Here is a 16,479-nt window from a genome sequence, read left to right on the forward strand (position 1 = left end):
ATGTGGGATCGCATCCGGAAAGCTCTGCTGGCCTCTCTTTCCGTGAGCTCCATGCACCTCTGGAAGGGGGTGCGGACTTTCTGGAGCAAAAACGGCCTCCTCACCCTGTCGATGCTGTCGGTCGCCACCGGCTGCCTCCTGGGCTTCCTGCTGCGGGCACTGGAGCTGACGGAGCTGGTAAGGTGCCAGGGATGGGATGGGAGCGAGGGAGTGGGACCGGCAGTCAGGGCAGCCACAGAGGGGCATGGCCACAAAAGCAAAGGCTTCAGCCCAAGAAAGGACATTCTGGATGGTTTCTGTCTGTGGCTTGCCTTTTATTTATTTATTTATATTTTGCCCAAAAGCCGCAGGACAAATCTTGTCACCCTCTTCTGGGAGTGGGGGCTCTGGGCCAGACCCTGTCAGGCTGCAGGATCCTGCAGGAGGGATGGGGATGGGAAGGGGGGGCTCCTGCCCCACTGCCCCCAGGGGTTGGGAACAGCCTAAAACACAAAGCAGCAGTGCTGGCATCCCGGGGCCGAGCTTCTGCTGCCTCTCCCTGCAGATGCTCAAAGCAAAGCCCAGGTCCATGCTCTGGAGAAGATCCAGCAAAAACCACTCAGGGGTTGCTGAGAGCCTGGGGGCTTCCAGCAATTGCCATCGCCCAGCGATTTCCAGGAGCGCTGCCCTGTTAAATGTCACCGCAGTGAAATCCCAGTGGCTTTAATGGCATCGATCATCTCAGCCGTAGCTCAGCTCGGTGTGGGGCCGGGCTGGCTGAGCCACGGGAGGCAGGATGCTCAGCGGGATCCCGGCTTCAGTGAGCTCGGCTGATGCTGGAACATCCCCGCGTAACCTACAAGGATTTAGCAGGGGCTTGTCACTTCAATTACGGACTGCAGCATCACTGCCCCGAGCGAGGATGATCTCCTTACTTAATGGCAGTGGGGTGTAATCCCGCTGTGTCCCAGTGCACATGGCCACAAGCACCCCACGGCCTCCCATGGGGCCTGCACCCACCCGGGGTCCTGCCCCTTGTCCTGCCCCAGCCCCGTTGCTGCTGCCCAGTTCTCCCCGTTAGGGACTTTTGGCCCAGCCTCCATGCCGCACATGAAGCAACCATTCCCTGCTTCCTTCCCCAAAAGGGGAAGTGTCACAGGGATGGAAAATCCAGTGAAAAGAGGACGCTCCTCGGTTCTGGGGCTCCTTCCTGCACCCTTCTGTCCCCACGCTACGTGGAGCTCAGCCAAGGTTGGGCCACGCAGGGATGGCAGGACGGGGCACCTGGGTCCATAGTTTGCCTTGGCATCCCCCAAAGCCCAGTGGTGCTCGGTCCTTTGGAGCAGTGGAAGCACACATTTGGCTTCGGCCACCTCAGACCTTTCCCTGACGTCTCCAGGGCGGTGCAGTGAAAAGCTGGGGGCCGGGGGGGAAGGTTGGGTGGAGGATGGACAGTGGTGGATGGGCTGATGGAGGAGGGAGGGAGGCATGGAAGGAACTTGCTGAGTGTCCAGGAGGGTGGTGGGTGGAGGGATGGTGGATGGACAGACAGCTGGAGGGACAGACGGATCGTGGAGGGCCGGCTGGCTGGCAGATGGATGGAAGGAGGTAGGGAGGGTGGGCACCAGGTTGCACCTGGAGGCTTCGGGTCACTGCTGAGTCTCTGCTGCCCAACAAGGAGCAGCACCGGGCACAAGCCAGCAGCAGGGCCATGGAGGCCATTCCCCAGAGGGTGGTGGGTCCAAAGATGCTTTAGGGAAGGGAGCAGCCGCACACACCCAGCTCCAGCTCACAGCCAGGTTTCCCACTTGTAGCCCATATTTCTTGGCCCCAGCCCAGATCTGGTAAGGGTCAGCCAAGGAAGCTGTGTCTCAGCAATCACAGGTTGGGAGCCAAGCTCAAAGCTATGTCCCATTAGGAAAAAAAAATAAAAAAAAAATGTCAGGTTTGAGCCCTTAACCTGAGGTCAGCATCCACTTCTCAGCTCCCAGCTGACACACCAGCTCTGCTCTCTGTGCAGGAGAAGCAGTATTTTTCCTTTCCTGGAGAGCTCCTCATGAGGATGTTGAAGATGCTGATCCTACCCTTGATCACCTCCAGGTAAGACATCATCTTCTGCTTCTGAAGTGCCATCTCTGTGTCCCATTGAGGAGAACGCACCATGAGACAGGGCTCAAAACTGCCCAGGGTGAGAATAACCCCACACCAAACAGCCAGCACCCAGGCAGCATCCATAGCTTGGTGTCCATTGAACCCCATAATCTCCTAGTGATGGACTAGGACAGGCCCTGAGCTCAGGGGAGGAGGTTTTGATTTGGTTTGTTTGGTTTTTGCCTTTACTTTGCTTTCCTTACAGCGATCATTCTGAGTGCAGTGGTTACTTCCCTGCCAGGGTGAGCCCCAGGTACTCCAGCAATGACATTGTCACCATAAAAAAATGCTGAAAAGTTGGTTTGAATATGTCCCAGCAGAAAAACCTAAACCCCGTAAACTTTTCTGAAGTGTAATGATCCAAATCAGAGAGGGGGGTAATGGTTTTGTCCAGCTTTGTGAGCGGCTGTGTGAAATGGAGGGGTTGTTATTTCTGCACTTGTGCCTGGGCTGCCTTTGATTAGAGATGCTCATTAGAGAGAGATGGAAAACACTACTGGGGGGTGGGGTGGGGTAATTTCCTTTGCTTTTCATGCAGAAAACCACCAGCAAAGCACACAGCAGAATGAAGATCAAAATGTCCAGTCCAGGCTTCAGGGTCAAAGACAGTAGGAAGTGGCTGGAGAAGGTTTTATGGAGTCCTGAGGTGCTGCTCTCATGGACTTCCCAGTGGCTAGGACTGAGAGCTCACGGTGAGGCTGTCTGTGTGTCAGGCAGGCTGCAGGCACTGAATTTGCTGGAGGAACGAGGTGCATTGGCCCTGACCTGGATTTGGTACATACTGCACTGGTCTGGGGTTTTGCTTCCTTTTTGTGCCCATCCAGCTGGCAGTGTGGGACCAGCCACAGGCTGCTGCTGCTGGGCAGAGGTTTAAACTGAAAGCAGATTTCCTTGTTTAGAGGATTTTGAGACAGTTCAGTTAAGAACCAGAAGTGTCATCACTGTTGCATGTCATGTTTGCAAATCCCACTTTCATCAGGCCATCCGAATCGAGAAATAAGCAACAGAGCCACATTTAACCCTAAGCGAGCCCTTAAAAAGCGGAGGTAGAGTCACATATTTTAAATGATCACCGGCACATGGTCACCAGAAATACCCAATTCACTTTCATCCCCTTGCCGATGTCTCACTGCTCTGTTGTTTTTCAGTTCGCTTGCTGCCTGGTTTGCCTCTGGTTTATTTTTGGGAGCAGCGTGATCACCTTCCTTGCCAAGCTCGGTGTTTTTGCCATCAGCCCCCATAGGGCTGCTTTCTGTTTCGCCCCAGCATCCACCCCCTTCCCAACACACTGCCAGGGTCTCTTGGGGTGCTCCCAGTGCTCCCTGCAGCCGAATGCTGTTGGGGCCCAGGGCCTGTCCCAAAAACAGCCATGCTGCCCATGGGGGTCTGGGCATCTGCAAAACACCCGCAGCACATTTCCTGCAAGCTGAACCCAACCAGGATTTTTCTTATTTAATTACTGTGTGATGGTGAAGTGGCTGCACCCCTCCGTGCACCATCCCACAGGGACCAGGCTTGTGCTGGGGACGGATTTGCCCGGCTTGGCACTCAGATTTGGAGCTCCTCACGTCAGAAAGCTTCACCCGCCTCCGCCTCACCTTTGTGGCCTCTCCTCAGCTTCCCAGAGCCTCTCTCCTCCCAGGCACGCGGCTGCAGGAGGGGATCTGTGCTCCCTCAATCACCTGTCCCTGCCATGTCCCCGAGGGCAGCACTGACCCTGCCGCCCCCATCCCTGCCCCGCATCTCCTGGGGCTCTGCAGTGTCCCAGGAGAGATGGAGCAGGGAAAACCAGAGGTCAGGAGCTCTGCATGTCTGGGGGGGTGACACACTGCAGCCCCCACATGCTCCCATTTGATGTCCCCACCAACAGCCTGCTGGCACAGCCCGTAATACCCTCTCTATTTTTAGTCCAGTTTTGTTCAAAAGTAGCTTACTGGCTAGCTCTTAGGAAAGCTTACGTGAGGTCTGAACCTGTGGTTCTTTGCCTGGGGGAGTGGGCTCCAACCCCACCTTGTTTTACACCTTTCTTCGCAGCTGACATTGACACCCCATAACATGGTGTCAAGCTGAGGCAGGGGAGGTTTAGGCTGGACATCAGGAAGAGATTCTTCACCGAGAGGGTGGTCGCACACTGGAACAGGCTCCCCAAGGAAGCAGTCACTGCACCGAGCCTGTGGAGTTTAAGAAGCGATTGGACTGTGCACTTAGTCACGTGGTCTAAAATTTTGGGTAGATCTGTGTGGTGCCAGGAGTTGGACTCGATGATCCTTATGGGTCCCTTCCAACTTGGGATATTCTATGCTTCTATGATTCTATGATTCTGTGATAGCAGCACCGTGAGCCAGAGGTTTTAGAGAACAGTATCACACTAACCAGAGCAGTGTTAGTTATTCACCGTCAGAACATAAGGATATGTACTTGCTATCCCTTGGTGAAGACAGAAGGCATGGCCAGACCTTGAGAAGGGACCTGTAGCTCTGTCCTGCCCTTCGCAGCACCCCCCAGGCTGCCACAAGCTTGCCCTGGGAGCAAGATCCCCTGGGGAGCCACCATGCAGGCACCTGAACATGCAGGAGCCCTGTGATGCCCCTGAGCATCCATCAAAAAAAAAAATAAAATCAGTGGAAACTTCTCACAGGTTGGAGACTTTGCCCACTGGGTGCATCTCGTGCAGCTTTGGGGGCAGATGCTGACCACGATTTTTTCTGGTGCAGCCTCATGTCTGGGCTGGCCACCATGGACTCGAGGGCCTGCGGGAAGATGGGGGTGATCACCATCACCTACTACCTTTGGACGACCTTCATGGCGGTGACCACCGGGATCATCCTCGTGGTCAGCATCCACCCTGGCGCAGCTGCCCAGAAGGAGGACTATTCTGTGGGGAAAGTGGTGCTCAGCTCCGCCGACGCGTTGCTGGATCTGATCAGGTACCTGGTGGGATTTCAGGGGGAGCCTGGGGCTTAGCACCTTGGATGGTGCTCCACAAACAAGATCTGCCCCCAGGGCTGTGATTTCCCAGGGGATACTGAGATCTGAGGGGAAATGGGAGAGCTGCTGCCGTGCTGACCGTGCAGAGCGGGCTCCCTGCTCCCAAGGGTGCCTCCTCCCCATGGGTGCATCCTGCACACACCCAGGGGCTTGCTTATGCCCACGGGTGCTCCAGCAGCCCCACTGCTTGCCTCGGGGCTGGCACAGCTCCTCCCAGCACTGCTCCGGCCTCCCAGAGATGTTGGCAAGGAGGGCTCCGAGCATCCTGCACCCGCTTGGTCTTGGTCTGAGCAGGGGGCTGGAGAGGGCCAGGGTCCTTCGCAGCTTCTGGCTTTTGATGAGTCCAGTTTGTGTGGCTCAGTCCCGCTCTTCATTCACCTTCCAGCCCCAATTCCCCCCCAGTTTGCAGGAGGACACCCAGAGGGTGGGGGCCGTAGCAATCCTCCTGCTTGCCTCTCACCCACCAGGGGGGCTGCCTGGGCTCCCTCCAGCTCACCGCACACTTTAACCCCTGCACAATTGCTCTCTTACAGAAACATGTTTCCTTCCAACCTGATCGAAGCTTCGTTCCAGCAGGTGAGCCCACCCGGCCCCAGCTCAAGCTCTGGAGATGTTGGGATGGTGCTGGGTTTGGCGGGGCTGCTCTCCCCCAGCCACAGCCTGGACACGAGCCCCTTCCCCTCCCTCCATCCCTTCTCTCCCTCCCTGCTCCCTGGCCACTTTCTGCTCACCCCAGGGTGCACACGGAGCAGAGGGGACTGGTGGGGGACACAGGCACAGGGACACCCTGTGCTGAAGGGCTCCTCCACAAAAGCAATATGATGCTTGGACCCCAGGGACCTCAGGGACCCCAGCATTGTGCAGCAGCTCCCCAGTGCCAGCTCCAGGATCAGGGAGCAGTGCAGAGCTGGCACACAGTGGGACAGAAAGCTGGGTGGAAAGGTTGGGGTGGCTGAAGGAGGGGGCAGGGGAAGGGATGAGCACATGGGGCAGGGCGGCACACTCACGATGTTGGGAAAGTGTCTTTGGGGCTCCCAGGAGGGGCATGGGGCCAAAGGGGCCCCTCTGTGGGCATCACAGTGCTTCCTTATCCAGTCCTGCACTGGGATCCTGCAGGGACAAGACTCAAATGCCATGTGTGTGCCCAAGGAAGTGAAGCCCTGGAGGATGGCTGTGCTCAGTTTCCCTTGCCTGTTTCTTGCTTCTCTTCTTCTCATCAATTTACTGCCCGAAAACCAAACCTTGAGCCTACAGCACCACTTGGCCCAGTGGTGGCTTTGACTCTGTGTTCAGAGCAATGTGGAGTTTGCTGCCAATGGGACATTAACCTCTCTGCTTTGCTTTTGTTGCAGTATCGAACTGTCCTTGTCCCAGTGGTGAAGTCCCCAGGATTTCCAAAGATCCCAGGGAAATCCCTCAGTTTTATTTACTTTGCACCTGATGATGAAAACCCTGAAATTCATCACCCTGTGTTTCTCGAGCTGACGCCGTCTCCTGAGATGACCTACAGGACCCTGCCCGGGACCAGCAATGAAATGAACGTCCTGGGGATCGTTATCTTCTCAGCAACCATAGGTACCTGCTAATCAGAGAACTGGGCTTTGCGCTGCTCCCTGGCCACGCTCACCAGGCTGCAACCCAGAGCAGCAACTGCTGCAGCCCCTGTGCTGTAAATCAAGGCAGGGATGCTCAGAGGCACAGGACCAGTCGTTTTAGCTCCAGCTGCTCAGGTCCTTGGGAAACTGGGCATGGCAGGCAGTTTGTAACACCATCTCCCACCAGTAATGTCAGCAACGGAGCTTGCAAAAGGTGTTACAACTGCTCGTTATGCGCAGATCAGCCTGGAGGATCAGGAGGACCCCAGAATTTCCCTAGGAGCCCTCAGAGCCTGAGGTTTCTGAATCATAACGTGAGCTGCAGGAGCCTTCTTATGAAGTCTGCTAAAGTGAGCGGTAACTTCTGCAGACCCTATGTGGGAAACAGTGTAGTAGTGAAGGTCCAAACCCCCTGTGCTGGCGGCGCTCAAACTCCCTGAGCAGGCAGGAGTCAAACCTGGTGCCTGCCACAGACGTGTGGAAATTTCTACGAGCACTTTGTGAAGAGGGTGAGAAAGCTCCCTGCGCTGAGCAGCTTGCAATGCAACATGGACAAGGCGTTTGGTAACGAATTAAGGAAAGAAGAAGAGGTTGGATGGGGGGGAACATGTGAAAGGGATGGGGAGGAAGAAGGCTTAAAGGGGAGAAAGTCACAGGGGGAGGAACCTGGAGCTGACTCAGAGCATGAGGTGGGTGCAAAGCTGAGTGAGAAAGGAGGAAAGGAGGAACCAGAAGGGAAAGGAGTAGGAGGCAAGGAGATCAGCGTGGGGGCAGGATTACACCTAGATTAAGAGGTGAGGGCGAGGAGCCTGAATTTAGTGTGTGTAAGTATCCAAAAAGCCACTTAGAGGATTTGGGGTGTGGAGGCAGCGCAGGAGAGCGGTGCTGGAGCCTCCCGAACTGCCTCAGGGCAGAGGCCGGGCAGTTTGCGAGGCTGCGACATGCTGGGTGCCTGCAGGAGGTGGCCAAAGGGAGGCTGGGCAGAGACAAACCCGCCGGGAGCGCCTCCATCCCAAGAGATCCCTCCTGTCCCAGAGACCAGCGCCATCGGCAGAGCTCTGCCTTCACGCCGGTGCTTGGGGAACGTGTCTTGGGACACCCGTCCTCCTCAGGCCCAGCACAGCGGGTGACCAGAAGCTGCTTTTTCTGACCCTGGGATTACCGCCCGCTGCCCTGCTGGTGTGGGTAAGGATCAGCGCTGCGTTAGGGCTCGGAGATCACCTGGGCTGGCCCCGGTCACCCAACTGCACCCATCCGGATCTGGCCTGGGAGGGATTAAAGCTCCACAGAGCCCAGCACCTGCAGCGGGGCCTGGTGGGAAGCGCCCATGAGGGGCCGCACGAGTAGGGTTTGTCCAGCAGAAAGCAGAGCAGGCAGGGAGGGCCTGGCCATGGCCCTGTGATGTTGGAGCCCCTTTGGAAGGAAACAAAGCTCTGCTCCTCCTCACAACAGTGGGGAGAAGGCCAGGTGAGATCTCAGCAAATGCCATTTGTGTCCATCTCAAAATCAGGCATTTCATGAGACTGTGGCTGCTGGCCATCAGGAGCAGCCATGCGCACAAACTGCAGCACAGAGGCGAAGCACAGCACGCCAGGGGCACCAGAGCAAGGTGCAGGACCCTAAGATGTGCTCTCATCACTTCTTCTGGTGCCCTTGAGGCCTGCTGCTTTGGCCCACTGCCCTGTGGTGCCACGAGGAACCCCACGCAGCCACCATAGCTCCAGTGGCTTCCTCAGAAGCATCCTCAGAGTCCACTCTGGTGCCTCTGAAATCAAGGAAAGGGCAGAGATTTAAAGTTACTTGAAATAAATGGGTTATGTGCTCGGGTGATCTTCTTCATGGCAGCCCTCTGCAGGACACAGAGAAACTGACTTCTTTTAAGGCAGCTGCTATGACCACCAAACACTGGGCGAGTAGCCAAGAAGCCAAGAATGACACGTCCAGCCTCGTCTCATTTCTCAAGGCTGGGCAAAGATGACCATTTCTCATTTGTTTTTGGAGCAAGATGTTAGCTGGCCAGAGTTCCAACTAAATGCACCAGGTCTCTGGGAGTCCTCAGCCCTGAAGACTGGAGAAGGATGAGAGGGACAGGACAAGATGCTGACTATACTCTTCTTTTCCAAGTCGAAGCAGACACTTCTACAGTGCTGCGGAAGAAATTTCAGCTCATACACCGAGTGTATGCACCAGGCTCGAATCCAGATGGGCAAATACTCAGGCTCGGTTTTGTTTTCCTGAAACCTCCTCAGCAGTGAAAACAATGGGATTGAGCACAGTCTAATTTGGTGCTGGCAGACCAGAAAGCCATGCCAGAACCCATCTAACCATAAAGTATTTATGCTCCAGTATTCCTACAACTGAAAATTAGACTGGGAATTGTGTTAAGGCAACATCAAAAGAAGCAGCAGAATTAAGGCAGATGGCTTAATTCCCGTATCCAAGCATGGCTGGATACTTCCTTACCTAACACTAATGCAGGCACTGTCACCATTGCAGTACAACCTGTGGGCAGGTGGCAAAGCCATCTGTGGGCATTGGGCAAATCCAAGCACTTCTGTTTGTTTCAGGAACTAGATCATCCTAGTATTACCAAAGAGCAGCCAAAAGACAGCTCGTCCCCCTCTAGAAGTGACTCTTCCAGTGACTACCCTCAAGAAACTCGGTGCATTGCACGCTGCTCCTTTGGTACTGCTTAGTAATACAAATCACTGTGTTTGGTTGCAGGACTCCTCTTGGGGAAAATGGGCGAGCGAGGAGCCCCGCTAGTTAACGTGTGCCAGTGTCTGAATGAAGCAGTTATGAAAATTGTCTCGATGGCAGTCTGGTAAATCTGTTTTTGATCAATTCAGTTCTTTTCTTACCTGCTAGTTAATGATGGTGCCAGCCATACATATGTCTACAAATATCTACTGCAAGCACTGTACTTATTTTTAGTGTGACTGCATCATAGAGTACCAAATAATGTAATGACCATGGTGTAGTGCTTCAATAATTGCTTGATCCCCATAAATAAGTACTCATGCTTATTCTTTGCAGGTACTTCCCCTTTGGCATTGTATTTCTCATTGCTGGAAAGATCCTGGAGATGGAAGATCCCTCAGTTATAGGACAGAAGCTGGGACTATACGCCATTACAGTAGTGTCAGGGCTGGTCATCCATGGACTTTTTCTCTTACCTCTGCTTTTTATGCTCATCACCAAGAAAAACCCCTTTGCTTTCATCAAGGGAATACTGCAAGCCTTGCTGATTGCCTTAGCTACATCCTCCAGGTAAGAAAGCATGGCCAAAATTTGCCGGTACAGCTGGGAAGGGCTCTGGCTTAGCTGTGGGAGACCCGGCTGCGCGTACGGCTGGCCACACTGCAGAATAGATGCAATTAACACATAAAAGAGAAATCATGCTCCAGCACTATTCGAAAACACAGAACAGGGCTTCTGTAGGTGCTTTATAAAGCAGTGCATGGTTATGAGTTTGGATTTTAATTGAAAACATCAAAAACACTTCTGGATACTTTACTGAAAACCTCAGTCAACTCCTGTGTATACCACGCTCCTCCAAAGGAAAGTTTTGTCTATTTTGATAAGGTTTTCTAATTGTAAATAATTTTTATATCTTTAATTTTTATTGCAAAACATTCTTTGAAACAATTAAGAAAATGTACATCAGAAACTACCATCCTTTCTGAAAGACACACAGACCAGAATATTTTCTCAGAAAGCATTAGGCCAAGTGAAGTTTTCCTGCCCTCCCTGGCATCAGTGCTGTACACGAGCTCAGTAAAACCATAGAGGACCGTCCCTCCCTGCCCTTTCCCCTGTCTCTGCACACTGGTGTAGACAACTCTCTCTCGTCCTGCATGGGGGACCCCATCCCTGTTTCCATCGGCTCTTGCTGCTGTTTCCCTCGGAAGCACCTCCTGTAGCCACCATTGTCCTGCCAGGCACAGGGTCCTGGCAAAACCCCAAGGTCGACATGGGATTCCTGCAGCACCAGCACCATGCTGGGACCTTTCCCTGCAGAGATGGGCTGCCACGAGCAGCTGCTGCTCTCCAGCCAGCGTGCAAGCTGAGGGGCTGTTGTGTAGGGGCTGGTGGGAGAGCTTTGTCCTCGTCCTGCCGTCCGCTCTAGGGATTGTGGGCGTCTGCACCCTGCACACATTGGAAAAGCAGCGCCTGCCTTGAAGAGTTGATCGCAGTCCCATCGGCTTCTTTTCCACGTTCATTTTCCATCTTTCATTCTGTCCTCTTCCTCCCCATCCTTATCCTGATTCCCACCATACAGCTCACATCTGTGTGCCCGACAGAAACGAGCACGAGTTCAGTGGGGTGGTACTGGGCAGCACTGGGCAGCACTGGGTGACACTGGTACAGATGCTCCCCACTGCACACTGGGGCTGAACCAGGGCTGAAGGAGCCCCATGGGGGCTGGGGTGGGCACTTCTGCTTCGTACAAATGTCCAGGTGTTGTGGGATAAATGTGGGGAGCGGGGATTACAACAAACAGACGGAACCCATGCACAAAGCTCTCCGTAGTGTGATGCCTTCAGACACCAAAATGATTTTTTGAGTTTATTCCGTTGGTACTGCAGGCTTATGACAGACAGTGTCTGACTCCTTGGCTAATTGTGTATTCCCCAGGCAGATGAAGAAATGCATAGCAATTCGTGTAACAGTGCTGCTGCACTACCCCAGGAGGACTTATGTTTGTATACTGTTAGGCTGCAGACAGCAGAGTGCTCAACATGGAAAACAATTACTTATCGTTTCTTCTCCCGCAGCTCAGCAACCTTGCCCATCACCCTCAAGTGTCTTCTGGAAAACAACGGGATAGACAGGCGCGTGGCACGCTTCGTCCTGCCGGTCGGGGCCACCATCAACATGGACGGCACAGCGCTGTACGAAGCAGTCGCTGCTATCTTTATCGCTCAGGTCAACGAGTACGACTTGGACTTGGGACAAATCATAACAATAAGGTAAATGTTTATTTGCAGCAGTCAAATTAGTTCTCCGTTCTTATAGATATTAGACCAGTATCTCACCCCTTATCCATTTATTTGGCTGAGACCACCCCAGCTGCTGCAGCATCAGCCCCTGCCAGTGGGTGACAGCGGGGCTGCCAGCTGGGTAGCACGCCTGGGCAGTGTGACGCCATCGAGGAGCTGTACCAGCACAGGGGTGCACTGGTGTAATATATTCTCCTTCAGGAATACCCTCATTTAACAAGCAAGGGAAAAAAAAGCATCTAGCTAAAAATAAGTACAATTTCAAATATGAAGCCATTCCAAGGAGGGGCTGCCTACGCTGGAAGGCAGAGGGCTGCTTTCAGCACAAGGTGCATGCCCACAGCCAAGGCCCTGGACAGTAGCAGGGCAGGAGGCGAAGCATTGCAGCTGCAACCCCCCAGGATGGGGCTGCCCCCAGGAACCAAGTGGCCCCCATGCTGGAGCCTGTCCTCACCTTTCAGAGCTCGCCCTGGTCCATTCCAGCACAGAGCTAGAAGGAAGCACTGGCACAGGGGATCAGGACGGGCAAGCAAATTGTACAAGTGTGCAGGTGACTGCAATGGGAGCCTGAGAAGCAGAATTCCTTACAGTGAGATTTCAGAATAACTGGAAGTGATCTTTCTTGGCCAACAAAGTGTTTCAGGTCCTGTCACTATATCATAAAGAATGATATAATGAGGACGTGATTACTTTTATTATTAACATATATAACTTATGCAACACCTCATTCCTTCAAAGAAAAAAAAAAAGGCAGCTTTTTTGGTGGCACTAATTCTGCAGCCTTCCTCTCTCTGCAGCATAACAGCAACAGCAGCGAGCATAGGAGCGGCTGGGATCCCCCAGTCGGGGCTCGTCACGATGGTCATCGTGCTGACGTCTGTGGGGCTGCCAACCGCCGACATCACACTCATCGTGGCCGTGGACTGGGCGCTGTAAGTCTCCCAGAGGTGATGCTGTGGGCTGGTGCTAGCGGCAGCTGATAGTGGGGACGTGTTTGGGTTTCCTGGAGCAGCTCTAGCAGAGGTAACAGAGGTTATGGGATCACACACAAGGTCAGGAGCCAAGTGTAAGATTCCTCGTTTTCCCATTATTTTCCTGAAACAGCCTATGATAATGACAGGTAAAAGTCTCTTAAATGATTGTTTGAGCTAAGGTGTTTCTGTTCTGAGGTGCCTGCTGCAGTTTGTTGCCTCCTTAGGGACTGCACTCAGAAGCAGTGATGAAATTACCCCATGCAAGATACAAACTTGCGCCTTTTTTTTTTTTTTTTAAATCTAAATCCTTATCAGATTGTACCCCAAATTTTTGCTAGGTCTCAAGTGAAAAACAAACAAAACCCCCCTCTGAAATATTGAAATATCTAGGTATGCATGTATACTTTCAAGAGATGGAAAGGATTCCACTTTCCTCCATAACAAGAGGTAGAAAAGGAGGGAAGCAGACACATATTGTTGTCTTCATAAACGTTACCGTGTAAGGCTGCTAGTTGATGTATTCCCTAGAAATACCTCAAGTCCCAGTCTCCTCCAAGCTGTCCATTCTGTGAGCAAAGGAGGATGGACAGCACGAGACTGAAAGCGGTTTGTCGGACAGGTAAGTGTGGAAAGGTACAGTGGTCACTGCTTTGGTGGAACATCTCCCTGCGAGATGAACGAGGCTGCAGAAAGGTCTCTGGCTTCATACGAGGAGAAATGAAAACCAGCCAGATGGGTGCTAACAACAATAGAGACAGAAGGGGTGGAAGCATAAAATTGTTTAGGACAAAAGCATGATCTTTAGGATAAAATTAGCTGATACAAACCATAAACCACTTGGAAATATTTGCAGCGTATGTGCTCATCCAGGTTGCCATTTTTATTCCTAAGACATGGGATTTTTCATAATTAGGAGAGGACAGAAAGATAGACTAGGGATAGATAAGAGGGTTGGGATAGATGTTTAAAAGGCAAAAAGGAAAAAAAAAATGATCTGAGATGCTTACTGATTGTCAGAACAGAACAGTAAAAAGGTAAAGTATGAGCTGGTTGTGACACTAAATCATAAAAGAAAATTAGGGGCCCCTTCATGAATAGATATAATAGTGGGGAAAAAAAAAAAAAGTTGCATTCAATAGGCAACTTACATCTTACAAGCCATCTGTCACCAGAACTAAAACATCACTGGAGTTTCTAAAAGTAAGGATGACATTTTCAAAAGACTGCATCCAACGCCAAGGTCTGTCTTCCAGGGAGGTAGTCCTCGCCTTGGTGGATGAAGACCAGATTGATGTTGAGACAAAATACGATGCCTGATAACACTTATCATAACATATGCATTCATGAAATGTAGCATTTAAAAGTAGTATGGAAAAAATGAAGCAAGTTAGGTAGGTGACAAAAACATACAGTGTAGTTACTGACTTTTAAGGAACTGATGCATGGGTTGCTGGTTTGGTCTTCACAGCCATCCTGTAGAGAGGGAACAGCACAAGTACCACGGCTGCTTTTCTCATTCTTACACTCACAGGAACTTTAACTTTTCAGGTGGAAGTTGTTTCATCAGAACAAAATGTCAGCTACATCTTTGAGCATCACAAGGCACCAGTAGTATCACCTACAGTAACACTGCTGGCACTTCCTACTGACATGACAAGAACTCGCCTTAGGGCTGGACAAACACAATTTCATCCCGAAGTGTCACCTTAAATAGTTTTGTGGTTCAGGGGGCTCACACAGATTTTGAAGGAAAATGCACGATGCACCAGTTTCGGTAGGAGGGCAGCCACCCCTACACGCTAGAGATGAGTGTGATGAGATGCTAGTACCAATTTCTTGCTGTATTTGCACAGGGCCAAGGGCAATACCCCATTTGTCTTAGCTGGTTCTTATCAAGAATAACGGTAGAGGTGTCAGGGATGGGGGTTCACCTTCCAAAGCCATAAAAGACCACGGCCACTCTGGCCGTGGCCACCAACTGCAGCCTCACAGCTTTCTCTCTTCTAGGGACCGATTCCGAACTATGACCAATGTCCTCGGAGATGCTCTGGCTGCTGGCATCATACAACACATCTGCGAGAAAGACTTTGCCCCAAAGCCCCCTAAGGTAGGTACAGCTTGTCTGGGAGAGCAGGCGAACACAGGACACATCAGGGCTAGAGACAGACACAAGGGAAGTACTCAATTAGGAAAATAAAACAGCATTTTGTTCCTTTTGCAGCAAGATCCAGTGAGCAACACAGAGAAGTTTCCTTCTGCAGAGACCTCACTTCTGCATCCCAAAGACAACGTGATTGAACTGATTGAAGAAAGTTTGTTTGATCAGACAGGAGTTCACTACAACATCTGTCAAGTGTAGATCACAGCATTCCCATGCCCAGGATGGGATCTCGGTGCTAAACTGATGCATATGGATGTTCTGCAAGACAAAGGCCTTACTTGGCACAAAAAGTAGAAACATCCTCTACCCTTTGAAGACTTTGGGACTCTCCAATGAGCAGAGCCCGCTGCTTGTACGGGAGGATATGGCTAGACTGGCTGTTCTGTCTAAAGCAGCTGGGATTTGAAGGTTTTATTCCACACATTTTCTCAAGCTCAGTTCTCTTCCAAAGTTAGGGAGGAGAGCACGTACTGGGAAGTGGAAACTAGACTGGATTAGAAAGTAACAGAGATGAGAAAACAATCGGACACCTTACATCGGCAGCCTTTATCTGCTGTCCAGGCTGCATGCTGTAAGGCTTTATTTTCTTTAATATATTTTTTAAAATCTTTTTTATTAATATATATACACTAAACATATTACATATTACTATACTATATAAGGTTCTCATCTAAAAACCTATGTGTATTTTTTGTCCAGATCTCAAAATTAAAGCTGAACATAACGGGATTTTCCAGCCATTACACAAACAGAGAAGAGCTGGTTGGAGCATTTCACTTCCAGTGCCAGAGAGATTCATTTCAGCTGCCAGGACGGAAGGGCCAGCTGTACGTGTATTTTTACCGGCTGTCTTATTATAGTGAGACTAATTGACCAACCCAGTTGCAACCGTGTTGGTTTTCCCAGCTAAGGATCTGTTCCCAAGTTCAAATTTCCATTCCAATTACAGCCTTAAAGCACAGGCTTCCAAGGGCAGCCTTCTCCACAAAAGCCTTTTACACAACTGATTTATGTTGCTGAATTCGTTCGCTTCTTGCAATGTCCCCTCATGCCTTTTCCCCCTGGGTTTGTCATTACTGCCACAGCACGAGGCTCATGGAAGCAGCCTAAATGCAGACTAACATCACTTAGTTTCTCCAAAAGGCAACACCCTGGGCCCAATTCACAGGGAAATTGATGAGAATGCTCCTAAGGCTCAGATAAAGCCAGAGGAGACCCAGAGAGCAGCTAACAGGGCCCTGGGGCATGCCCAGCACACCCCCCTTGCAGCACCTGCGAGCGACTTTGTGCAATCTCCAGGCAGAATCACTGACAATGAAGCTCGAGGTACTGCTGTCCACTTTGGCATTTCTTACCCTTCGCTCCTAGGTTAGTTTTGTACCCTCCTATAAATTTAATGTCCAACTCCTCTTCAGTAGGGGCAGTCGTGGGGTCGGAAACTCACATCCCAAACCAAGGGAACCCTGCAGCTTCTCAGGTCACCCCTCCACAATCACAGTCGCATCATGCCCACCAACACTCAACACTGCTGTCTATTAGGGGCACTCTGCAAACTGTTCATCTGTCCTTGGAGCAGGTTGGGGCACAAAAAAATCAGTCAGAGGCACTGCAACACAAGGGAGGCTGTG

The 16,479-nt window shown here is 51.6% G+C and overlaps 1 protein-coding gene across 1 annotated transcript; it reads left to right on the top strand.

Moving 5' to 3' along the window:
• LOC116499169 (excitatory amino acid transporter 5-like) lies at window positions 1-15,049 on the top strand. The gene is made up of 11 exons (XM_032203818.1): window positions 1-177; window positions 2,000-2,079; window positions 4,845-5,057; window positions 5,652-5,694; window positions 6,471-6,693; window positions 9,438-9,537; window positions 9,750-9,983; window positions 11,492-11,686; window positions 12,514-12,648; window positions 14,698-14,810; window positions 14,916-15,049. Exons 1-11 carry the CDS (start codon window positions 1-3, stop codon window positions 15,047-15,049), a joined length of 1,647 nt encoding a protein of 548 aa, XP_032059709.1.
• Window positions 15,050-16,479: the final 1,430 nt, after the last annotated feature.

Source organism: Aythya fuligula, chromosome 26, assembly GCF_009819795.1.
Source record: "Aythya fuligula isolate bAytFul2 chromosome 26, bAytFul2.pri, whole genome shotgun sequence".
Lineage (NCBI taxonomy): Eukaryota > Metazoa > Chordata > Aves > Anseriformes > Anatidae > Aythya > Aythya fuligula.